The sequence below is a fragment of the Stigmatopora argus genome, chromosome 5 (genome assembly GCF_051989625.1).
Source record: "Stigmatopora argus isolate UIUO_Sarg chromosome 5, RoL_Sarg_1.0, whole genome shotgun sequence".
NCBI classification, from domain to species: domain Eukaryota; kingdom Metazoa; phylum Chordata; class Actinopteri; order Syngnathiformes; family Syngnathidae; genus Stigmatopora; species Stigmatopora argus.
Window position 1 is genome coordinate 1,803,681 of NC_135391.1, and position 21,303 is coordinate 1,824,983.

The 21,303-nt window shown below is 32.7% G+C and overlaps 1 protein-coding gene across 4 annotated transcripts in view; it reads left to right on the plus strand.

The window, feature by feature from the left end:
* Positions 1 to 21,303, plus strand: part of paqr3a (progestin and adipoQ receptor family member IIIa) — a 73,575-nt gene that overhangs the window by 34,930 nt on the left and 17,342 nt on the right. For all 4 annotated transcript variants that reach the window (XM_077600774.1, XM_077600775.1, XM_077600776.1 and 1 more), the window contains 2 exons: positions 3,387 to 3,443; positions 7,868 to 7,979. In XM_077600774.1, coding sequence (XP_077456900.1) covers positions 3,387 to 3,443; positions 7,868 to 7,979 — 169 coding nt within the window. The remainder of the gene's footprint in view (positions 1 to 3,386; positions 3,444 to 7,867; positions 7,980 to 21,303) is intronic.

Here is a 21,303-nt window from a genome sequence, read left to right on the forward strand (position 1 = left end):
ATCTTTGTAAGTGGTTTTAGGGCTTGTGTTTTCTCATAATCTCATGCAAGTCTTAAACTCTCGGTCAAAATGTCGTGGAAATCTCGACACAGTTTCCCGTAAATTTTTGCTCATTTTTATCTGATTTCCGATTCAAGCCATTTAGCAATCTCATTTCTCAAATCTGATCTTAATTAATCTGCTCCGTGAATTTCACAAATTTCACATAATCTCATACAAGTCTTAAGATCTCAGTCAAAATCTCATGGAAGTCTCGCCGCAATTCAATAATTTCTTTGCTAATTTTTATCCGATTCCCTAAAATTCTGACTTATTTCTGCTTGCACGTTTCAAGCCATTTAGCAATCTCATTTCTCAAGTCCGAATTTAATTAATCTGCATAACCCACGGCTCATTTACACATGTCACATGACGCGCAAGTTCCCACTTAATAATTCTACAAGTCTCCTGTTTTGACACAAGTTTTTGAGATAGACAAAAAACCTTTTTATTAGCTAAAAATATATAACAATGTAACTCCTATTCGGTCTATTCTGAGTATGAAAAAAAAATGCGCCCAATAAATATCACGATCACACGATCCGTCACGAATCGAAACGTAGTCAGAGTTTCACTGTCTATAAAAAAGCTTCCATCCGTCAACGTCCACTTTGGAGTGCAGCTACATTGTCGCACTTCCTTGGCTTTTAACAACCCCGCCCCCCCTCCCTGGCCGCGTATCACTACCTCACCCCCCCCATCCACCTCCCCGACCGCTATTGGCTCATCACACTTAATCCGTCCCGAGATCCAGCGCCCCGGCGCTAAATGAGTCGCAGCCTTCGCGCGAGCGCAAGAACGAGGGGAGATATTTATTTTTCTCAGGGCTAATGACCTGTCGCCGGGCCCCGCCCACTGATGGTTATTTACTAGGGCCCAGATGCTGGCGCTCAAAATGAGTGGTCATGTCAACGGCGGGCGCCATCCTTCACGCCGCGCCCCCTCCCCTGATTGAATCCCGGCGATCCCATTGACATTGACTCCGTGACTTTTAAGGCCATTACCGGGCTCCGCCCATCGCCATCGCCTGGTGGCGGCCAGAGAGCTGACAGCTGATTAGCGACAAATTACCGACAGGAGAAGGCTGCGTGACGCCGCGCGGACGTGGGAGTGGCGGGGGTGTCGGATCCGGCTGGGGCCCAGCCCGGCCCGGCCCGCCCGCCACGCTCATGGTAATGTAATAAGCGCCGAGGGGCTCATATGTTGACGCTCGCCGCCGGGAGGACACCGGCAGCTGCTGCTCATTGGTGGAGAGCCATGGCACTTCCTGTAACGTCCGTAAAGGCCCGGTCGGCGGCGACAGGGCGCGAGGCGAAGGATTGGTCGGCGAGTTTGAACATAGCGGAATTAGAAGGCGTGGTGAATTTGGAAATTTGAACTCGTGGCCACGCCCACTGTTGAGGGCCGCCAATGCAAAAATGAAACCAGGGAGATGTAGCTTACGGGGAATCTTTCGTTGTTTTATGACACAGGAATTTTCTGCACAAACGGAAACAGTTAGCAATAGCATTTTGTTTATTTTGTTTCTATTTGTGACTTTTTGCAGCAGGATCAAAATTTTCTGCACAAACTGAAACAGTTGGCAATAGCATTTTTTTAATTTTGTTTCTATTTTTGACTTTTTGTAGCGGGATCAACATTTTCTTCACAAACAGAAACAGTTAGCAAAAAGAGGGAATAGCATTTTGTTTATTTTGTTTCTGTTTGTGACTTTTTGCAGCGGGATCAAAATGTTCTTCACAAACAGAAACAGTTAGCAATAGGATTTTGTTTATTTTGTTTCTATTTGTGACTTTTTGCAGCGGGATCAAAATGTTCTACACAAACGGAAACAGTTAGCAATAGCAATTTTTAATTTTGTTTCTATTTGTGACTTTTTGCAGCGGGATCAAAATTTTCTGCACAAACAGAAACAGTTAGCAACAGCATTTTGTTAATTTTGTTTCTATTTGTGACTTTTTGCAGCGGGATCAAAATTTTCTGCACAAACAGAAACAGTTAGCAATAGCATTTTGTCAATTTAATTTAATTTATTTTTGCTCTTATTTTTAATGCTTACAAGCAGTAAAAAAAACCCATTGCTAGCCCAGTTAAGGTTTGAAAAATTACACAAATGTGTGTTTTTTTTTAATACCACACAAACTGTCTCCGACGTTGACCACCCCCACCAAGCGCTATCTCCTCTCCATTTTGACATGTTGCGAGGCCCCGAGATTAACAGCCGTACGCCCTGCCCTCCTCGCCTCCCTGACGCACACACACACACACACACACACACACACACACACACACACACACACACACGTCCTTTTATCCCCACCGTTCCGGGGTGCCACGCTCATTTGCATAACCAGATAATCCTTGATAAAAATTTCCATTAGACAAAGGTGAAATGGATCAATTTCCCGCTGCCAAGATAAATCTGGGCTTTTTACACCGACGGGGTCATTACACAAGCCACATTTGCCGAGAGAGCGGGGGGTCCCGGGGCCCGATAGCGCTAAGGAGGGGCTCCATTTCCCACTTTCCAATTACCTTTAAGAAAAGCTTATTCTGTGGACAATAAAGCACATTACGGCACAATATGATACAGTCCATAAAGATCAGCGTGTTTGATGAGAGCTTAGCGAAAGCTCAGCATATTTCCCAGGGCGGGGCCGAGCGGCTCGGGTGGGCTACGACGGCGGCGGCCATGTTAACTGCTGACGTGCCATGCAAATGTGTCCGTTCGCTCGCTCGCTATTAGCGAAAAAGTCGCCGTGCATTAAGAATCTATTGGAATACTGAGAAACAGCCCCCCCAAAGAAGATTGGGGGGGACTTGACAAGACGGCGAGGTGTTCAGGGGCATCGCGAACAGCGGGGAAACTCATTACTCGGCTCGCACCCGCAATTCGCCGCTTTGACCTTCAGATATGCGCCCCCGCCATTTCCCACCGTTTGAGATATGATTTTGTTCTGTTAGCTGGCAAATTCGTCATTTGCTAAGAGACCCCCCCCCCCCCCAAAGTACACACCCACCCAGACCACCCTGAACAAAAAGGGCCACTGAATTCAATAATAAAAGTAACAAATGCGTGGAAATTAGCTTCGCTGTTGTTAGCCGAAAATGCTAACAAAACCATGTGAAAAGTGTTTTTAATCCCAAAATATTTCAATGTAGCTATCCTTGTTTAGACTATGCTACCTGAGTAGCACCATGCTAACGTGAAGCTTACTTCATTACTGCATGTATACATTTTCCTAGACTACTAACGCTAGTCTACCAACTGAATGAATGTTAGCTTACCTTGCGCAAAACAAGGCCGTTTAACCAAACAAAACTAACGACAAATTGTTTTTTTACAGTTACGAACTGAGGAAAGAGGAACCAGTCCACCGTCGCTCTACGACGTGACGATCAAGGTGAGTCAAATATAATATAATACTGATCTGTGTTGTATAAAAACATCGTAGTTGCTGAGGGACAGGACTGATACAGTAATCCCTCGATTATCGCGGTTGATGTAGACCAGACATAGCCGCGATAAACAAAAACTACAAAGTAGGGTCACCCCTATTTAAAAAAAAATTAAAAATTTAAAAAAAAATGTGTAGATTTTCACATTTTATGTACTTACAAAAAAAAATATGTAAAAAAAAAAATCCCCCAGCGATGTAGTGAAGATGCGATATTCGAGGGATTACTGTACTTAGTCTAAACGGCTTTACAAGTCAAAATTGACCTGCTCCCGGTTTAAAAGTTAAAAAAAATCCAGTGCAAAGCGCTCGTATAAACGTGGAATTAAAACGACAGCAACAGGCCACTTTTGCATTTTTGCTTAAAATCTCGGTTATGTAAACAAGACCAGCTCCTCCTTTTGAAAGTTCAGTGAAGTCAGAATTTACTAGCGTAGCAAGCTAGCTAGCTAGCTATCTTTTACTCTTCCGTGCTCTGAGCTAGCTAGCTACTCACTAACTGAATGAGGCCTTATCTAAGTTATCAAAGACAAACAGAAAGATCTTCTTATGTCAAATAAAAATAATAATGTGCTTCCAACAAACTATTTAAAAAGTGAAAAACTAGCAAAGGCAAAGGATAGCTGTAAACAAATGAAAACCTTTTTTTCTCCATCATTTTAGATGAGGTTTCACTGCGTAAAGTCAGTTTTCAGCTCTTTAAGTAGATAAAAAATGTTTTAGTTGAAGAAATATTGAACATTTACTTATCCAAATTTTCTAGCCCAGTTAAAACATTCCTAACAATAAGCACAATCAAATTCTCCAAATGGAATCACAGATTTAATCATCTGAATAATAATACTTAAGCCATGCAAAATGCAATAGTGTTAGCAAAATGTTGCTACTGGAACAATTCATCCAATAAATAATAATAACTAAAGAAATCCCAAAGCTGTTTAACTTGCAACAGCAAAAACAACAACAAAAATGTTCAGCCCTTGTTGAATTAATTTGAATTAAAAAGATGGCAAACATCAAAGACTACTTTTCTGCAGGCAAAAAGTTTGGACACCCGTCTCGTTCGTCATTGCGAATTATTAATCCCGCCATCCATTTTTGATCACGGCCAAATCCAAAATGCTAAAATATAACGTCAATTATTAGCATGGACTAATGCACTCACCTTTAATAATAAATCATCAGCACTTGAAAGAGGCTCATTTTTATTCACAAACCACAACGGTCCTCTGTCAACTTGTTTCTTCTTCTGTGGTTTATTTACGGCGTGACAAGCGCACGTACGCACGCACGCACGCACGCACGTTAAGGCTGGCCAGTGCGCCAAGAAAGAAAAAAAAATGTCAAAATGGACACCAGGAGCGCATTAGCAATAATTCACATGAGTGAGTCCAGTAAATGGAGGAGGATGTGATTTATTTCTCATGGGTGCAAATGTCACATGGTGGACTCTGTCTGCTTTTACGCTGGGATAGAACACGGCCAACAATTTACACTTCTTCTTTTTTTTATTATATTTTATTTGTAAAGTGCAAAATAGAGAAATTCCCCCCCAAAAACAACACCACCCGAAGCACTCTCACTTTGTAAACATAAGATTATTTGGCTATTTTTCCATATATCCATACGTCTTACAAGTTTATGGATTTCAAATATGTATGCAGGTTTAAAATAGGTTTTATGCAACAAAAAAACATTTGTATTATTAAAATAGGATAGGGGGAAAATGTGTTTTGGGAAATTCTCCAACATATAGGATTAATGCGTAGAAGTATTTTTTTTTTAAATCTAAAGTGTAGTTTTGGAAAATTTGCCAACAAACAGGATTAATGTGTAAAAGTATTTTTTTAATACAAAGGGTATTCAAATGGTTAAATCGTTGTTTTAAAAAAATGCATTATGAAAACAAAAAGCTTATGCGCGTGTGTTTATCTATGATTGCCGAGTTCTGTACAAAGCAGGTGAACAGTGACATCTGCAGGATGATCATGGAACAGCACGGCACTCGCTGAATACAAGGGAGAAAAAATACATTTCTTAATCCTACATAGAAGACTAGTAAAAAGATAAAAACTAAAACCTGCTGTTAATTGGTAAAGTTTTTTTTATACTATGTCGTTTTTTTTACAAAAAAAAGCCTTTCTATACTATGTGGTTTTTTTTACGAAAAAAAAACCTTACTATACTATGTCGTTTTTTACGAAAAAAAAACCTTACTATACTATGTCTTTTTTTACAAAAAAAAACCTTACTATACTATGTCGTTTTTTACAAAAAAGCCTTACTATACTATGTCGTTTTTTAACGAAAAAAAACCTTACTATACTATGTAGTTTTTTACGAAAAAAAAAGCCGCACTATACTATGTCGTTTTTTTACGAAAAAAAGCCTTACTATACTATGTCGTTTTTTAAGAAAAAAAGCCTTACTATACTATGTCGTTTTTTACGGAAAAAAAGCCTTACTATACTATGTTGTTTTTAAAGAAAAAAAGCCTTACTATACTATGTCGTTTTTTAAGAAAAAAAGCATTATTATACTACGTCGTTTTTTAAGAAAAAAAGCCTTACTATACTATATCGTTTTTTACGAATAAAAGCCTTACTATACTATGTCGTTTTGGAGCAACGAGTCAACAAAAAAGATGTCCGACGAAAATAACGAAAAGTCGAGCGGCGTACTCGGTTTTGCGGGAAACTAGTCGAAGCGGCGCTGGGGTGAGCCCGTGGCCTTTTTTAGCGATGCTAACGCGACGTGTCAGCGTCTTTACGTATGGCCAGCAGACATCTGCCTCTGTCCTCCGCATGTCCTCGCATGACCGGAAGACACTGGGAGGCTTCACGCTTGGTCTCGTGTTGTTTACGCTCGTTGTCTCGGGTGCCGACGAGACGTCTGACGAGACCTTTCGCCCTCCTCCGTCTCGCGCCGCGCGCACACTTCCTCGTCGGCGGTCGGGGCGCCGGTGTCTTTGATTGAAAACGGCAGCGACGGCGCGCGAAAACCAAGCGGCGGGAGATATTCGGCGTTCCTAAAAAGAAGGGTAACACCTTCTCCGGGAACTCGCCGAGGACAGCTTTGTCTCGTCAACATTCGAGCGCCTTTACTTCTGCCGGTGTCAAATGTTTTGCCTTTTACGAGCGTCGACCACGACGACAAGCGTGTTTGTGTGTTGTTTGTGTCTTTGAGTATTAGTTTCAATCAGTCAGTGACATGATCTGTCCGTCAAGTCTCTGTGGTGGACTTGTACTACTGTCAATCACTTTTAGCCGGTTACAAAACTTTCGTCAATGTACTGTTTTGTCTACGTTGTGTATCAGGTGTGTCTTTGATTATTACTGTCAATCACTTTTAGCCGGTTGCAAAACTTTCGTCAATGTACTGTTTTGTCTACGTTGTGTATCATGTGTGTCTTTGATTATTACTGTCAATCACTTTTAGCCGGTTACAAAACTTTCGTCAATATACTGTTTTGTCTACGTTGTGATCGTGTGTCTTTGATTATTACTGTCAATCACTTTTAGCCAGCTACAAAACTTTCGTCAATATACTGTTTTGTCTATGTTGTGTATCGTGTGTGTCTTTGATTATTACTGTCAGTCACTTTTAACTTATTGGTGTTGCCGAATCTTAGTCCATATACTATTCTGTACACATGTATAATACATTTGTGTGTGTGTGTTTGAATATGTTTGTCAATCACCTTTAACTTATTAGGTGTTTCAAAACTTTAGTCAGTACAGTAATACCTCGACATATGAGTGCCCCGACATAGGAGCAATTTGAGATACGAGTAAAATTTTGGGCAAATATTTATCTTGAGATACGAGACAAATTTTGATATACGAGCATACAGCCTCGCGTAATGTCTCTACGAGCACTGGGCAGAGTGTTGCATTTTTTCAGTGTTTTTTTTTTCCCCGTTAGTCAGTGCGAATGGCGGAGCGTTCGCTAATACGAGTGGAGTATATTCTACTACTCGTTGGCAAGTGGTCGGCATTATCCTGTTGTGAGGACATTGTGTGCACCATTTTGGGAATATTTTGAAGGGAAGACAAAAGCAAACAACCCTCGATAGGTTGCATCTGAAAGTCAGGGTGGAGGCGGGGCCAATAGAGACAACCCAGGAGAAGAAAGGTATCAAAATTTCAAACTGAATTAGAATTAAGTTTAGTGTAAGGTTAAATGAAACTTATTTTTTAGTGTGTCTGCATTGTAATCCAAATTCATTTAAATTAGTTTATGTTACAAGCGCGTTGCAGTGCAAAAAGTACCCAGATAATACTTATGTGTACATGTGTGGCTATTAGTGTCAATCACTTATTTGTGTTGCAAAACTTTGAGATGTGCATGTATCCATTTTTTTGTTAAAGAGCCTAACAGCTGATGGGAGGAAGGATCTGCTCCTTCCTGCAATGAGGGTGCAGCAGTCTATTGCTGAAAGAGCTTTGGAGGGACTCCACAGACTCATGCAGGGCGTGGGAGGTATGAACATATTTTTTTTCATTTATCAAGTTTTCCAAGGCTGACAGATATTTGATATCAAAAGACACCAATATTGTTCTGCACGTCATTTTTTAAAACTTCTTAACGCTCTAAAACCAAGGCCGGATTGTGTAGCACCCCCAACTTCCGCCCCGCCCGTATGCGTCTTTGATGATTGTCGATGGTGAGGCGTCCCAATACTTTTGTTGAAAATCCTCTGGCAGCATCTGGCATCACTGAGCTCTTTCCGATTTAGTTTGTCCTTTTACCTTATTATTTATTTTGGATTCTTTTATGGCAGTCAAAGTTTGATCCGTGCAACAATATTGAAAAGCATTAGCAATAATCTGCAGGACATCTTTTAGACTCTCCGTCTTAGGAGATACATCTGGTCGCTGGTAAATCCCGGCCCCAGGAAAAAAGCCACAAAAACAAATTTGACAAGAGCTCCGGGATTAGCGCAGATTAAAGTTGGAGCGCTTGCACTTTTTTTTTTGCAGCTGGATGGACGCCCAAAGAAAGTTGCCGTTAATCCCTCGGGGATGAGGACGTGTAAGACTACAAGGGCGCGCACTTGATCGAAACCTTTATTAGGGAACAGAGCGTAGCTTTAGACGCGCATATGCGTCGTGATCCGCTTTCCCGCCTCGCAGATTGCTTTTCTTCGCTTGTTCTAAAGAAGATTGGGAACATGTTTCGTGTTTTTTTTTTTTTTTTGAAATCTAAGAAAAAGCTTTTAGTGATTGTTTCGTGTTCAACAAACCTCCACAAAGGCACGACATGCTTTTTGTTGGACAAAACGCAGCGGAAAAATTTGCCGCAAAGTCCTGAAAGTGACGAATGCAGTTAAGTGTATACATTCATAATATATGGCTATTAATTGGGCTGTTTTTTTAAGGAGACCTTAAAATAAAGTTGATGATTTTTTGGGAGAAAAAAAAACCTTACATCGTAAGAAATAAAGTCTTACTATACATGGTCATTTTTTAAAGAAAAAAGACTTACTATATTATGTCGTTTTTTTAAGAAAAAAAGGCTTACTATATTATGTTGTTTTTTACGGGGAAAAAAGCCTTACTATACTGTGTTTTTTACGTAAAAAGCCTTACTATACTATGTCGTTTTTTTAAGAAAAAAGCTTTACTATTCTATGTCGTTTTTAAGGGAAAAAAAGCCTTACAATACTGTCGTTTTTTAAAGAAAAAAGCCTTACTATACTATGTCGTTTTTTACAAAAAAAGCCTTACAATACTATGTCGTTTTTTAAAGAAAAAAGCCTTACTATACTATGTCGTTTTTTACAAAAAAAGCCTTACTATACTATGTTGTTTTTAAGAAAAAAACCTTACTATATTATGTTTTTTAACGGAAAAAAACCCTTACTATACTGTGTTTTTTTACGTAAAAAGCCTTACTATACTATATGGGTTTTTTTTAAGAAAAAAGCCTTGCTATTCTATGTCGTTTTTTAAGAAAAAAAGCCTTACTATACTATGTCGTTTTTTAACAAAAAAGCCTTACTATACTATGTCGTTTCTTAAGAAAAAAGCCTTTCTATACTATGTCGTTTTTTGAGAAAAAAAGCCTTACTATACTATGTCGTTTTTTTAAGAAAAAAGCCTAACTATATTATGTCGTTTTTTAAAGAAAAAAGCCTTACTATACTATGTTGTTTTTTAAAGTAAAAAAGCCTTACTATACTATGTTGTTTTTTAAGAAAAAAAGCCTTACTATACTATGTCGTTTTTAAGAAAAAAAAGCCTTACTATACTATGTCGTTTTTTTAAAGAAATAAAGCCTTACTATACTATGTCGTTTTTTAAAGAAAAAAGCCTTACTTTACTATGTCGTTTTTTAAGAAAAAAAGCCTTACTATACTATGTCGTTTTTTTAAGAAAAAAACCTTACTATAGTATGTCGTTTTTTTAAGAAAAAAGCCTTACTATATTATGTCGTTTTTTCAAGAAAAAAAGCCTTACTATACTATGTCGTTTTTTAAGAAAAAAAGCCTTACTATACTATGTCGTTTTTTAAAGAAAAAAGCCTTACTATACTATGTCGTTTTTAAGGGGAAAAAGCCTTACTATACTATGTCGTTTTTTAAGAAAAAAAGCCTTACTATACTATGTCATTTTTTTAAGAAAAAAGCCTTACTATACTATGTCGTTTTTTTAAGAAAAAAGCCTTACTATACTATGTCGTTTTTTTAAGAAAAACGCCTTACTATACTATGTCGTTTTTTCAAGAAAAAAAGCCTTACTATACTATGTCGTTTTTTAAAGAAAAAAGCCTTACTATACTATGTCGTTTTTTTAAGAAAAAAGCCTTACTATACTATGTCGTTTTTTAAGAAAAAAAGCCTTACTATACTATGTCATTTTTTAAGTAAAAAAGCCTTACTATACTATGTCGTTTTTAAGGGGAAAAAGCCTTACTATACTATGTCGTTTTTTAAGAAAAAAAGCCTTACTATACTATGTCGTTTTTTTAAGAAAAAAGCCTTACTATACTATGTCGTTTTTTAAGAAAAAAGCCTTACTATACTATGTCGTTTTTTTAAGAAAAAAGCCTTACTATACTATGTCGTTTTTTAAGAAAAAAAGCCTTACTATACTATGTCGTTTTTTAAAGAAAAAAGCCTTACTATACTATGTCGTTTTTAAGGGGAAAAAGCCTTACTATACTATGTCGTTTTTTAAAGAAAAAAGCCTTACTATACTATGTCGTTTTTTAAAGAAAAAAGCCTTACTATACTATGTCGTTTTTTTAAGAAAAAAGCCTTACTATACTATGTCGTTTTTTAAGAAAAAAAGCCTTACTATACTATGTCGTTTTTTCAAGAAAAAAAGCCTTACTATACTATGTCGTTTTTTAAGAAAAAAAGCCTTACTATACTATGTCGTTTTTTAAAGAAAAAAGCCTTACTATACTATGTTGTTTTTTAAAGTAAAAAAGCCTTACTATACTATGTTGTTTTTTAAGAAAAAAAGCCTTACTATACTATGTCGTTTTTTAAGAAAAAAAGCCTTACTATACTATGTCGTTTTTTTAAGAAAAAAACCTTACTATAGTATGTCGTTTTTTTAAGAAAAAAGCCTTACTATATTATGTCGTTTTTTCAAGAAAAAAAGCCTTACTATACTATGTCGTTTTTTAAGAAAAAAAGCCTTACTATACTATGTCGTTTTTTAAAGAAAAAAGCCTTACTATACTATGTCGTTTTTAAGGGGAAAAAGCCTTACTATACTATGTCATTTTTTAAGAAAAAAAGCCTTACTATACTATGTCGTTTTTTAAGAAAAAAAGCCTTACTATACTATGTCGTTTTTTTAAGAAAAAAACCTTACTATAGTATGTCGTTTTTTTAAGAAAAAAGCCTTACTATATTATGTCGTTTTTTCAAGAAAAAAAGCCTTACTATACTATGTCGTTTTTTAAGAAAAAAAGCCTTACTATACTATGTCGTTTTTTAAAGAAAAAAGCCTTACTATACTATGTCGTTTTTAAGGGGAAAAAGCCTTACTATACTATGTCATTTTTTAAGAAAAAATGCCTTACTATACTATGTCGTTTTTTTAAGAAAAAAGCCTTACTATACTATGTCGTTTTTTAAGAAAAAAGCCTTACTATACTATGTCGTTTTTTTAAGAAAAAAGCCTTACTATACTATGTCGTTTTTTTAAGAAAAACGCCTTACTATACTATGTCGTTTTTTCAAGAAAAAAAGCCTTACTATACTATGTCGTTTTTTAAAGAAAAAAGCCTTACTATACTATGTCGTTTTTTTAAGAAAAAAGCCTTACTATACTATGTCGTTTTTTAAAGAAAAAAGCCTTACTATACTATGTCGTTTTTTAAGAAAAAAAGCCTTACTATACTATGTCGTTTTTTAAAGAAAAAAGCCTTACTATACTATGTCGTTTTTTTAAGAAAAAAGCCTTACTATACTATGTCGTTTTTTCAAGAAAAAAGCCTTACTATACTATGTCGTTTTTTTAAGAAAAAAGCCTTACTATACTATGTCGTTTTTTTAAGAAAAAAGCCTTACTATACTATGTCGTTTTTTAAGAAAAAAAGGCTTACTATACTATGTCGTTTTTTAAGAAAAAAGTCTTACTATACTATGTCGTTTTTTCAAGAAAAAAAGCCTTACTATACTATGTCGTTTTTTAAAGAAAAAAGCCTTACTATACTATGTCGTTTTTAAGGGGAAAAGCCTTACTATACTGTCGTTTTTTAAGAAAAAAAGCCTTACTATACTATGTCGTTTTTTAAGAAAAAAGCCTTACTATACTATGTCGTTTTTTTAAGAAAAACGCCTTACTATACTATGTCGTTTTTTCAAGAAAAAAAGCCTTACTATACTATGTCGTTTTTTAAGAAAAAAAGCCTTACTATACTATGTCGTTTTTTAAAGAAAAAAGCCTTACTATACTATGTCGTTTTTAAGGGGAAAAGCCTTACTATACTGTCGTTTTTTAAGAAAAAAAGCCTTACTATACTATGTCGTTTTTTAAGAAAAAAAGCCTTACTATACTATGTCGTTTTTTCAAGAAAAAAAGCCTTACTATACTGTGTCGTTTTTTAAGAAAAAAAGCCTTACTATACTATGTCGTTTTTTCAAGAAAAAAGCCTTACTATACTATGTCGTTTTTTAAGAAAAAAGCCTTACTATACTATGTCGTTTTTTTAAGAAAAAAGCCTTACTATACTATGTCGTTTTTTAAGAAAAAAAGCCTTACTATACTATGTCGTTTTTTAAAGAAAAAAGCCTTACTATACTATGTCGTTTTTAAGGGGAAAAAGCCTTACTATACTATGTCGTTTTTTAAAGAAAAAAGCCTTACTATACTATGTCGTTTTTTAAAGAAAAAAGCCTTACTATACTATGTCGTTTTTTTAAGAAAAAAGCCTTACTATACTATGTCGTTTTTTAAGAAAAAAAGCCTTACTATACTATGTCGTTTTTTCAAGAAAAAAAGCCTTACTATACTATGTCGTTTTTTAAGAAAAAAAGCCTTACTATACTATGTCGTTTTTTAAAGAAAAAAGCCTTACTATACTATGTTGTTTTTTAAAGTAAAAAAGCCTTACTATACTATGTTGTTTTTTAAGAAAAAAAGCCTTACTATACTATGTCGTTTTTTAAGAAAAAAAGCCTTACTATACTATGTCGTTTTTTTAAGAAAAAAACCTTACTATAGTATGTCGTTTTTTTAAGAAAAAAGCCTTACTATATTATGTCGTTTTTTCAAGAAAAAAAGCCTTACTATACTATGTCGATTTTTAAGAAAAAAAGCCTTACTATACTATGTCGTTTTTTAAAGAAAAAAGCCTTACTATACTATGTCGTTTTTAAGGGGAAAAAGCCTTACTATACTATGTCATTTTTTAAGAAAAAAAGCCTTACTATACTATGTCGTTTTTTAAGAAAAAAAGCCTTACTATACTATGTCGTTTTTTTAAGAAAAAAACCTTACTATAGTATGTCGTTTTTTTAAGAAAAAAGCCTTACTATATTATGTCGTTTTTTCAAGAAAAAAAGCCTTACTATACTATGTCGTTTTTTAAGAAAAAAAGCCTTACTATACTATGTCGTTTTTTAAAGAAAAAAGCCTTACTATACTATGTCGTTTTTAAGGGGAAAAAGCCTTACTATACTATGTCATTTTTTAAGAAAAAATGCCTTACTATACTATGTCGTTTTTTTAAGAAAAAAGCCTTACTATACTATGTCGTTTTTTAAGAAAAAAGCCTTACTATACTATGTCGTTTTTTTAAGAAAAAAGCCTTACTATACTATGTCGTTTTTTTAAGAAAAACGCCTTACTATACTATGTCGTTTTTTCAAGAAAAAAAGCCTTACTATACTATGTCGTTTTTTAAAGAAAAAAGCCTTACTATACTATGTCGTTTTTTTAAGAAAAAAGCCTTACTATACTATGTCGTTTTTTAAAGAAAAAAGCCTTACTATACTATGTCGTTTTTTTAAGAAAAAAGCCTTACTATACTATGTCGTTTTTTAAGAAAAAAAGCCTTACTATACTATGTCGTTTTTTAAAGAAAAAAGCCTTACTATACTATGTCGTTTTTTTAAGAAAAAAGCCTTACTATACTATGTCGTTTTTTAAAGAAAAAAGCCTTACTATACTATGTCGTTTTTTTAAGAAAAAAGCCTTACTATACTATGTCGTTTTTTTAAGAAAAAAGCCTTACTATACTATGTCGTTTTTTAAGAAAAAAAGCCTTACTATACTATGTCGTTTTTTAAGAAAAAAGTCTTACTATACTATGTCGTTTTTTCAAGAAAAAAAGCCTTACTATACTATGTCGTTTTTTAAAGAAAAAAGCCTTACTATACTATGTCGTTTTTAAGGGGAAAAGCCTTACTATACTGTCGTTTTTTAAGAAAAAAAGCCTTACTATACTATGTCGTTTTTTAAGAAAAAAGCCTTACTATACTATGTCGTTTTTTTAAGAAAAACGCCTTACTATACTATGTCGTTTTTTCAAGAAAAAAAGCCTTACTATACTATGTCGTTTTTTAAGAAAAAAAGCCTTACTATACTATGTCGTTTTTTAAAGAAAAAAGCCTTACTATACTATGTCGTTTTTAAGGGGAAAAGCCTTACTATACTGTCGTTTTTTAAGAAAAAAAGCCTTACTATACTATGTCGTTTTTTAAGAAAAAAAGCCTTACTATACTATGTCGTTTTTTCAAGAAAAAAAGCCTTACTATACTGTGTCGTTTTTTAAGAAAAAAAGCCTTACTATACTATGTCGTTTTTTCAAGAAAAAAGCCTTACTATACTATGTTGTTTTTTCAAGAAAAAAGCCTTACTATACTATGTTGTTTTTTCAAGAAAAACGCCTTACTATACTATGTCGTTTTTTAAAGAAAAAAGCCTTACTATACTATGTCGTTTTTAAGGGGAAAAAGCCTTACGATACTATGTCGTTTTTTAAGAAAAAAAGCCTTACTATACTATGTCGTTTTTTTAAGAAAAAAGCCTTACTATACTATGTCGTTTTTAAGAAAAAAGCCTTACTATACTATGTCGTTTTTTTAAGTAAAAAGCCTTACTATACTATGTCGTTTTTTAAGAAAAAAAGCCTTACTATACTATGTCGTTTTTTAAAGAAAAAAGCCTTACTATACTATGTCGTTTTTAAGGGGAAAAAGCCTTACTATACTATGTCGTTTTTTTAAGAAAAAAGCCTTACTATACTATGTCGTTTTTTAAAGAAAAAAGCCTTACTATACTATGTCGTTTTTTTAAGAAAAAAGCCTTACTATACTATGTCGTTTTTTAAGAAAAAAAGCCTTACTATACTATGTCGTTTTTTAAAGAAAAAAGCCTTACTATACTATGTCGTTTTTAAGGGGAAAAAGCCTACTATACTATGTCGTTTTTTAAGAAAAAAAGCCTTACTATACTATGTTGTTTTTTTAAGAAAAAAGCCTTACTATACTATGTCGTTTTTTAAGAAAAAAGCCTTACTATACTATGTCGTTTTTTTTAAGAAAAAAGCCTTACTATACTATGTCGTTTTTTAAGAAAAAAAGCCTTACTATACTATGTCGTTTTTTTAAGAAAAAAGCCTTAGTATACTATGTCGTTTTTAAGGGGAAAAAGCCTTACTATACTATGTCGTTTTTTTAAGAAAAAAGCCGTACTATACTATGTCGTTTTTTAAAGAAAAAAGCCTTACTATACTATGTCGTTTTTTTTAAGAAAAAAGCCTTACTATACTATGTCGTTTTTTAAGAAAAAAAGCCTTACTATACTATGTCGTTTTTTCAAGAAAAAAAGCCTTACTATACTATGTCGTTTTTTAAGAAAAAAAGCCTTACTATACTATGTCGTTTTTTAAGAAAAAAAGCCTTACTATACTATGTCGTTTTTTTAAGAAAAAAGCCTTACTATACTATGTCGTTTTTTAAGAAAAAAGCCTTACTATACTATGTCGTTTTTTTAAGAAAAAAGCCTTACTATACTATGTCGTTTTTTTAAGAAAAACGCCTTACTATACTATGTCGTTTTTTAAAGAAAAAAGCCTTACTATACTATGTCGTTTTTTAAGAAAAAAGCCTTACTATACTATGTCATTTTTTAAAGAAAAAAGCCTTACTATACTGTCGTTTTTTTAAGAAAAAAGCCTTACTATACTATGTCGTTTTTTAAGAAAAAAAGCCTTACTATACTATGTCGTTTTTTAAGAAAAAAGCCTTACTATACTATGTAGTTTTTTCAAGAAAAAAAGCCTTACTATATTATGTCGTTTTTTAAAGAAAAAAGCCTTACTATACTATGTCGTTTTTAAGGGGAAAAAGCCTTACTATACTATGTCGTTTTTAAGGGGAAAAAGCCTTACTATACTATGTCGTTTTTAAGGGGAAAAAGCCTTACTATACTATGTCGTTTTTTAAAGAAAAAAGCCTTACTATACTATGTCGTTTTTAAGGGGAAAAAGCCTTACTATACTATGTCGTTTTTTAAGAAAAAAAGCCTTACTATACTATGTGGTTTTTTAAAGAAAAAAGCCTTACTATACTATGTCGTTTTTTTAAGAAAAAAGCCTTACTATACTATGTCGTTTTTTTAAGAAAAAAGCCTTACTATACTATGTCGTTTTTTAAAGAAAAAAGCCTTACTATACTATGTCGTTTTTTTAAGAAAAAAGCCTTACTATACTATGTCGTTTTTTAGGAAAAAAAGCCTTACTATACTATGTCGTTTTTTAAGAAAAAAAGCCTTACTATACTATGTCGTTTTTTCAAGAAAAAAAGCCTTACTATACTATGTCGTTTTTTAAGAAAAAAAGCCTTACTATACTATGTCGTTTTTTAAAGAAAAAAGCCTTACTATACTATGTCGTTTTTAAGGGGAAAAAGCCTTACTATACTATGTCATTTTTTAAGAAAAAAAGCCTTACTATACTATGTCGTTTTTTAAAGAAAAAAGCCTTACTATACTATGTCGTTTTTAAGGGGAAAAAGCCTTACTATACTATGTCATTTTTTAAGAAAAAAAGCCTTACTAAACTATGTCGTTTTTTTAAGAAAAAAGCCTTACTATACTATGTCGTTTTTTAAGAAAAAAGCCTTACTATACTATGTCGTTTTTTTAAGAAAAATCCTTACTATACTATGTCGTTTTTTTAAGAAAAACGCCTTACTATACTATGTCGTTTTTTCAAGAAAAAAAGCCTTACTATACTATGTCGTTTTTTAAAGAAAAAAGCCTTACTATACTATGTCGTTTTTTTAAGAAAAAAGCCTTACTATACTATGTCGTTTTTTAAAGAAAAAAGCCTTACTATACTATGTCGTTTTTTTAAGAAAAAAGCCTTACTATACTATGTCGTTTTTTAAGAAAAAAAGCCTTACTATACTATGTCGTTTTTTAAGAAAAAAGCCTTACTATACTATGTCGTTTTTTCAAGAAAAAAAGCCTTACTATACTATGTCGTTTTTTAAGAAAAAAAGCCTTACTATATTATGTCGTTTTTTAAAGAAAAAAGCCTTACTATACTATGTCGTTTTTAAGGGGAAAAGCCTTACTATACTGTCGTTTTTTAAGAAAAAAAGCCTTACTATACTATGTCGTTTTTTAAGAAAAAAAGCCTTACTATACTATGTCGTTTTTTCAAGAAAAAAAGCCTTACTATACTATGTCGTTTTTTAAGAAAAAAAGCCTTACTATACTATGTCGTTTTTTCAAGAAAAAAGCCTTACTATACTATGTTGTTTTTTCAAGAAAAACGCCTTACTATACTATGTCGTTTTTTAAAGAAAAAAGCCTTACTATACTATGTCGTTTTTAAGGGGAAAAAGCCTTACGATACTATGTCGTTTTTTAAGAAAAAAAGCCTTACTATACTATGTCGTTTTTTTAAGAAAAAAGCCTTACTATACTATGTCGTTTTTTAGGAAAAAAAGCCTTACTATACTATGTCGTTTTTTCAAGAAAAAAAGCCTTACTATACTATGTCGTTTTTTAAGAAAAAAAGCATTACTATACTATGTCGTTTTTTAAAGAAAAAAGCCTTACTATACTATGTCGTTTTTAAGGGGAAAAAGCCTCACTATACTATGTCGTTTTTTAAGAAAAAAAGCCTTACTATACTATGTCGTTTTTTAAAGAAAAAAGCCTTACTATACTATGTCGTTTTTAAGGGGAAAAAGCCTTACTATACTATGTCATTTTTTAAGAAAAAAAGCCTTACTATACTATGTCGTTTTTTAAGAAAAAAAGCCTTACTATACTATGTCGTTTTTTCAAGAAAAAAGCCTTACTATACTATGTCGTTTTTTCATGAAAAAAAGCCTTACTATACTATGTCGTTTTTTCAAGAAAAAAGCCTTACTATACTATGTCGTTTTTTCATGAAAAAAAGCCTTACTATACTATGTCGTTTTTTAAGAAAAAAAGCCTTACTATACTATGTCGTTTTTTAAAGAAAAAAGCCTTACTATACTATGTCGTTTTTAAGGGGAAAAAGCCTTACTATACTATGTCGTTTTTTTAAGAAAAAAGCCTTACTATACTATGTCGTTTTTTAAAGAAAAAAGCCTTACTATACTATGTCGTTTTTTTAAGAAAAAAGCCTTACTATACTATGTCGTTTTTTTAAGAAAAACGCCTTACTATACTATGTCGTTTTTTAAAGAAAAAAGCCTTACTATACTATGTCGTTTTTTTAAGAAAAAAGCCTTACTATACTATGTCGTTTTTTAAAGAAAAAAGCCTTACTATACTATGTCGTTTTTTTTAAGAAAAAAGCCTTACTATACTATGTCGTTTTTTAAGAAAAAAAGCCTTACTATACTATGTCGTTTTTTAAGAAAAAAAGCCTTACTATACTATGTCGTTTTTTCAAGAAAAAAAGCCTTACTATACTATGTCGTTTTTTAAGAAAAAAAGCCTTACTATACTATGTCGTTTTTTAAAGAAAAAAGCCTTACTATACTATGTCGTTTTTAAGGGGAAAAAGCCTTACTATACTATGTCGTTTTTTAAGAAAAAAAGCCTTACTATACTATGTCGTTTTTTAAGAAAAAAAGCCTTACTATACTATGTCGTTTTTTCAAGAAAAAAAGCCTTACTATACTATGTCGTTTTTTAAGAAAAAAAGTCTTACTATACTATGTCGTTTTTTAAAGAAAAAAGCCTTACTATACTATGTCGTTTTTAAGGGGAAAAAGCCTTACTATACTATGTCGTTTTTTAAGAAAAAAAGCCTTACTATACTATGTCGTTTTTTTAAGAAAAAAGCCTTACTATACTATGTCGTTTTTAAAAAAAAAAGCCTTACTATACTATGTCGTTTTTTTAAGAAAAAAGCCTTACTATACTATGTCGTTTTTAAAGAAAAAAGCCTTACTATACTATGTCGTTTTTTTAAGAAAAAAGCCTTTCTATACTATGTCGTTTTTTAAAGAAAAAAGCCTTACTATACTATGTCGTTTTTTAAGAAAAAAAGCCTTACTATACTATGTCGTTTTTTTAAGAAAAAAGCCTTACTATACTATGTCGTTTTAAAAAAAAAAAGCCTTACTATACTATGTCGTTTTTTTAAGAAAAAAGCCTTACTATACTATGTCGTTTTTTAAAGAAAAAAGCCTTACTATACTATGTCGTTTTTTTAAGAAAAAAGCCTTACTATACTATGTCGTTTTTTCAAGAAAAAAGCCTTACTATACTATGTCGTTTTTTCATGAAAAAAAGCCTTACTATACTATGTCGTTTTTTCAAGAAAAAAGCCTTACTATACTATGTCGTTTTTTCATGAAAAAAAGCCTTACTATACTATGTCGTTTTTTAAGAAAAAAAGCCTTACTATACTATGTCGTTTTTTAAAGAAAAAAGCCTTACTATACTATGTCGTTTTTAAGGGGAAAAAGCCTTACTATACTATGTTGTTTTTTTAAGAAAAAAGCCTTACTATACTATGTCGTTTTTTAAAGAAAAAAGCCTTACTATACTATGTCGTTTTTTTAAGAAAAAAGCCTTACTATACTATGTCGTTTTTTTAAGAAAAACGCCTTACTATACTATGTCGTTTTTTAAAGAAAAAAGCCTTACTATACTATGTCGTTTTTTTAAGAAAAAAGCCTTACTATACTATGTCGTTTTTTAAAGAAAAAAGCCTTACTATACTATGTCGTTTTTTTTAAGAAAAAAGCCTTACTATACTATGTCGTTTTTTAAGAAAAAAAGCCTTACTATACTATGTCGTTTTTTAAGAAAAAAAGCCTTACTATACTATGTCGTTTTTTCAAGAAAAAAAGCCTTACTATACTATGTCGTTTTTTAAGAAAAAAAGCCTTACTATACTATGTCGTTTTTTAAAGAAAAAAGCCTTACTATACTATGTCGTTTTTAAGGGGAAAAAGCCTTACTATACTATGTCGTTTTTTTAAGAAAAAAGCCTTACTATACTATGTCGTTTTTTAAGAAAAAAAGCCTTACTATACTATGTCGTTTTTTAAGAAAAAAAGCCTTACTATACTATGTCGTTTTTTCAAGAAAAAAAGCCTTACTATACTATGTCGTTTTTTAAGAAAAAAAGTCTTACTATACTATGTCGTTTTTTAAAGAAAAAAGCCTTACTATACTATGTCGTTTTTAAGGGGAAAAAGCCTTACTATACTATGTCGTTTTTTAAGAAAAAAAGCCTTACTATACTATGTCGTTTTTTAAGAAAAAAAGCCTTACTATACTATGTCGTTTTTTCAAGAAAAAAAGCCTTACTATACTATGTCGTTTTTTAAGAAAAAAAGCCTTACTATACTATGTCGTTTTTTCAAGAAAAAAGCCTTACTATACTATGTTGTTTTTTCAAGAAAAACGCCTTACTATACTATGTCGTTTTTTAAAGAAAAAAGCCTTACTATACTATGTCGTTTTTAAGGGGAAAAAGCCTTACGATACTATGTCGTTTTTTAAGAAAAAAAGCCTTACTATACTATGTCGTTTTTTTAAGAAAAAAGCCTTACTATACTATGTCGTTTTTTAGGAAAAAAAGCCTTACTATACTATGTCGTTTTTTCAAGAAAAAAAGCCTTACTATACTATGTCGTTTTTTAAGAAAAAAAGCATTACTATACTATGTCGTTTTTTAAAGAAAAAAGCCTTACTATACTATGTCGTTTTTAAGGGGAAAAAGCCTCACTATACTATGTCGTTTTTTAAGAAAAAAAGCCTTACTATACTATGTCGTTTTTTAAAGAAAAAAGCCTTACTATACTATGTCGTTTTTAAGGGGAAAAAGCCTTACTATACTATGTCATTTTTTAAGAAAAAAAGCCTTACTATAC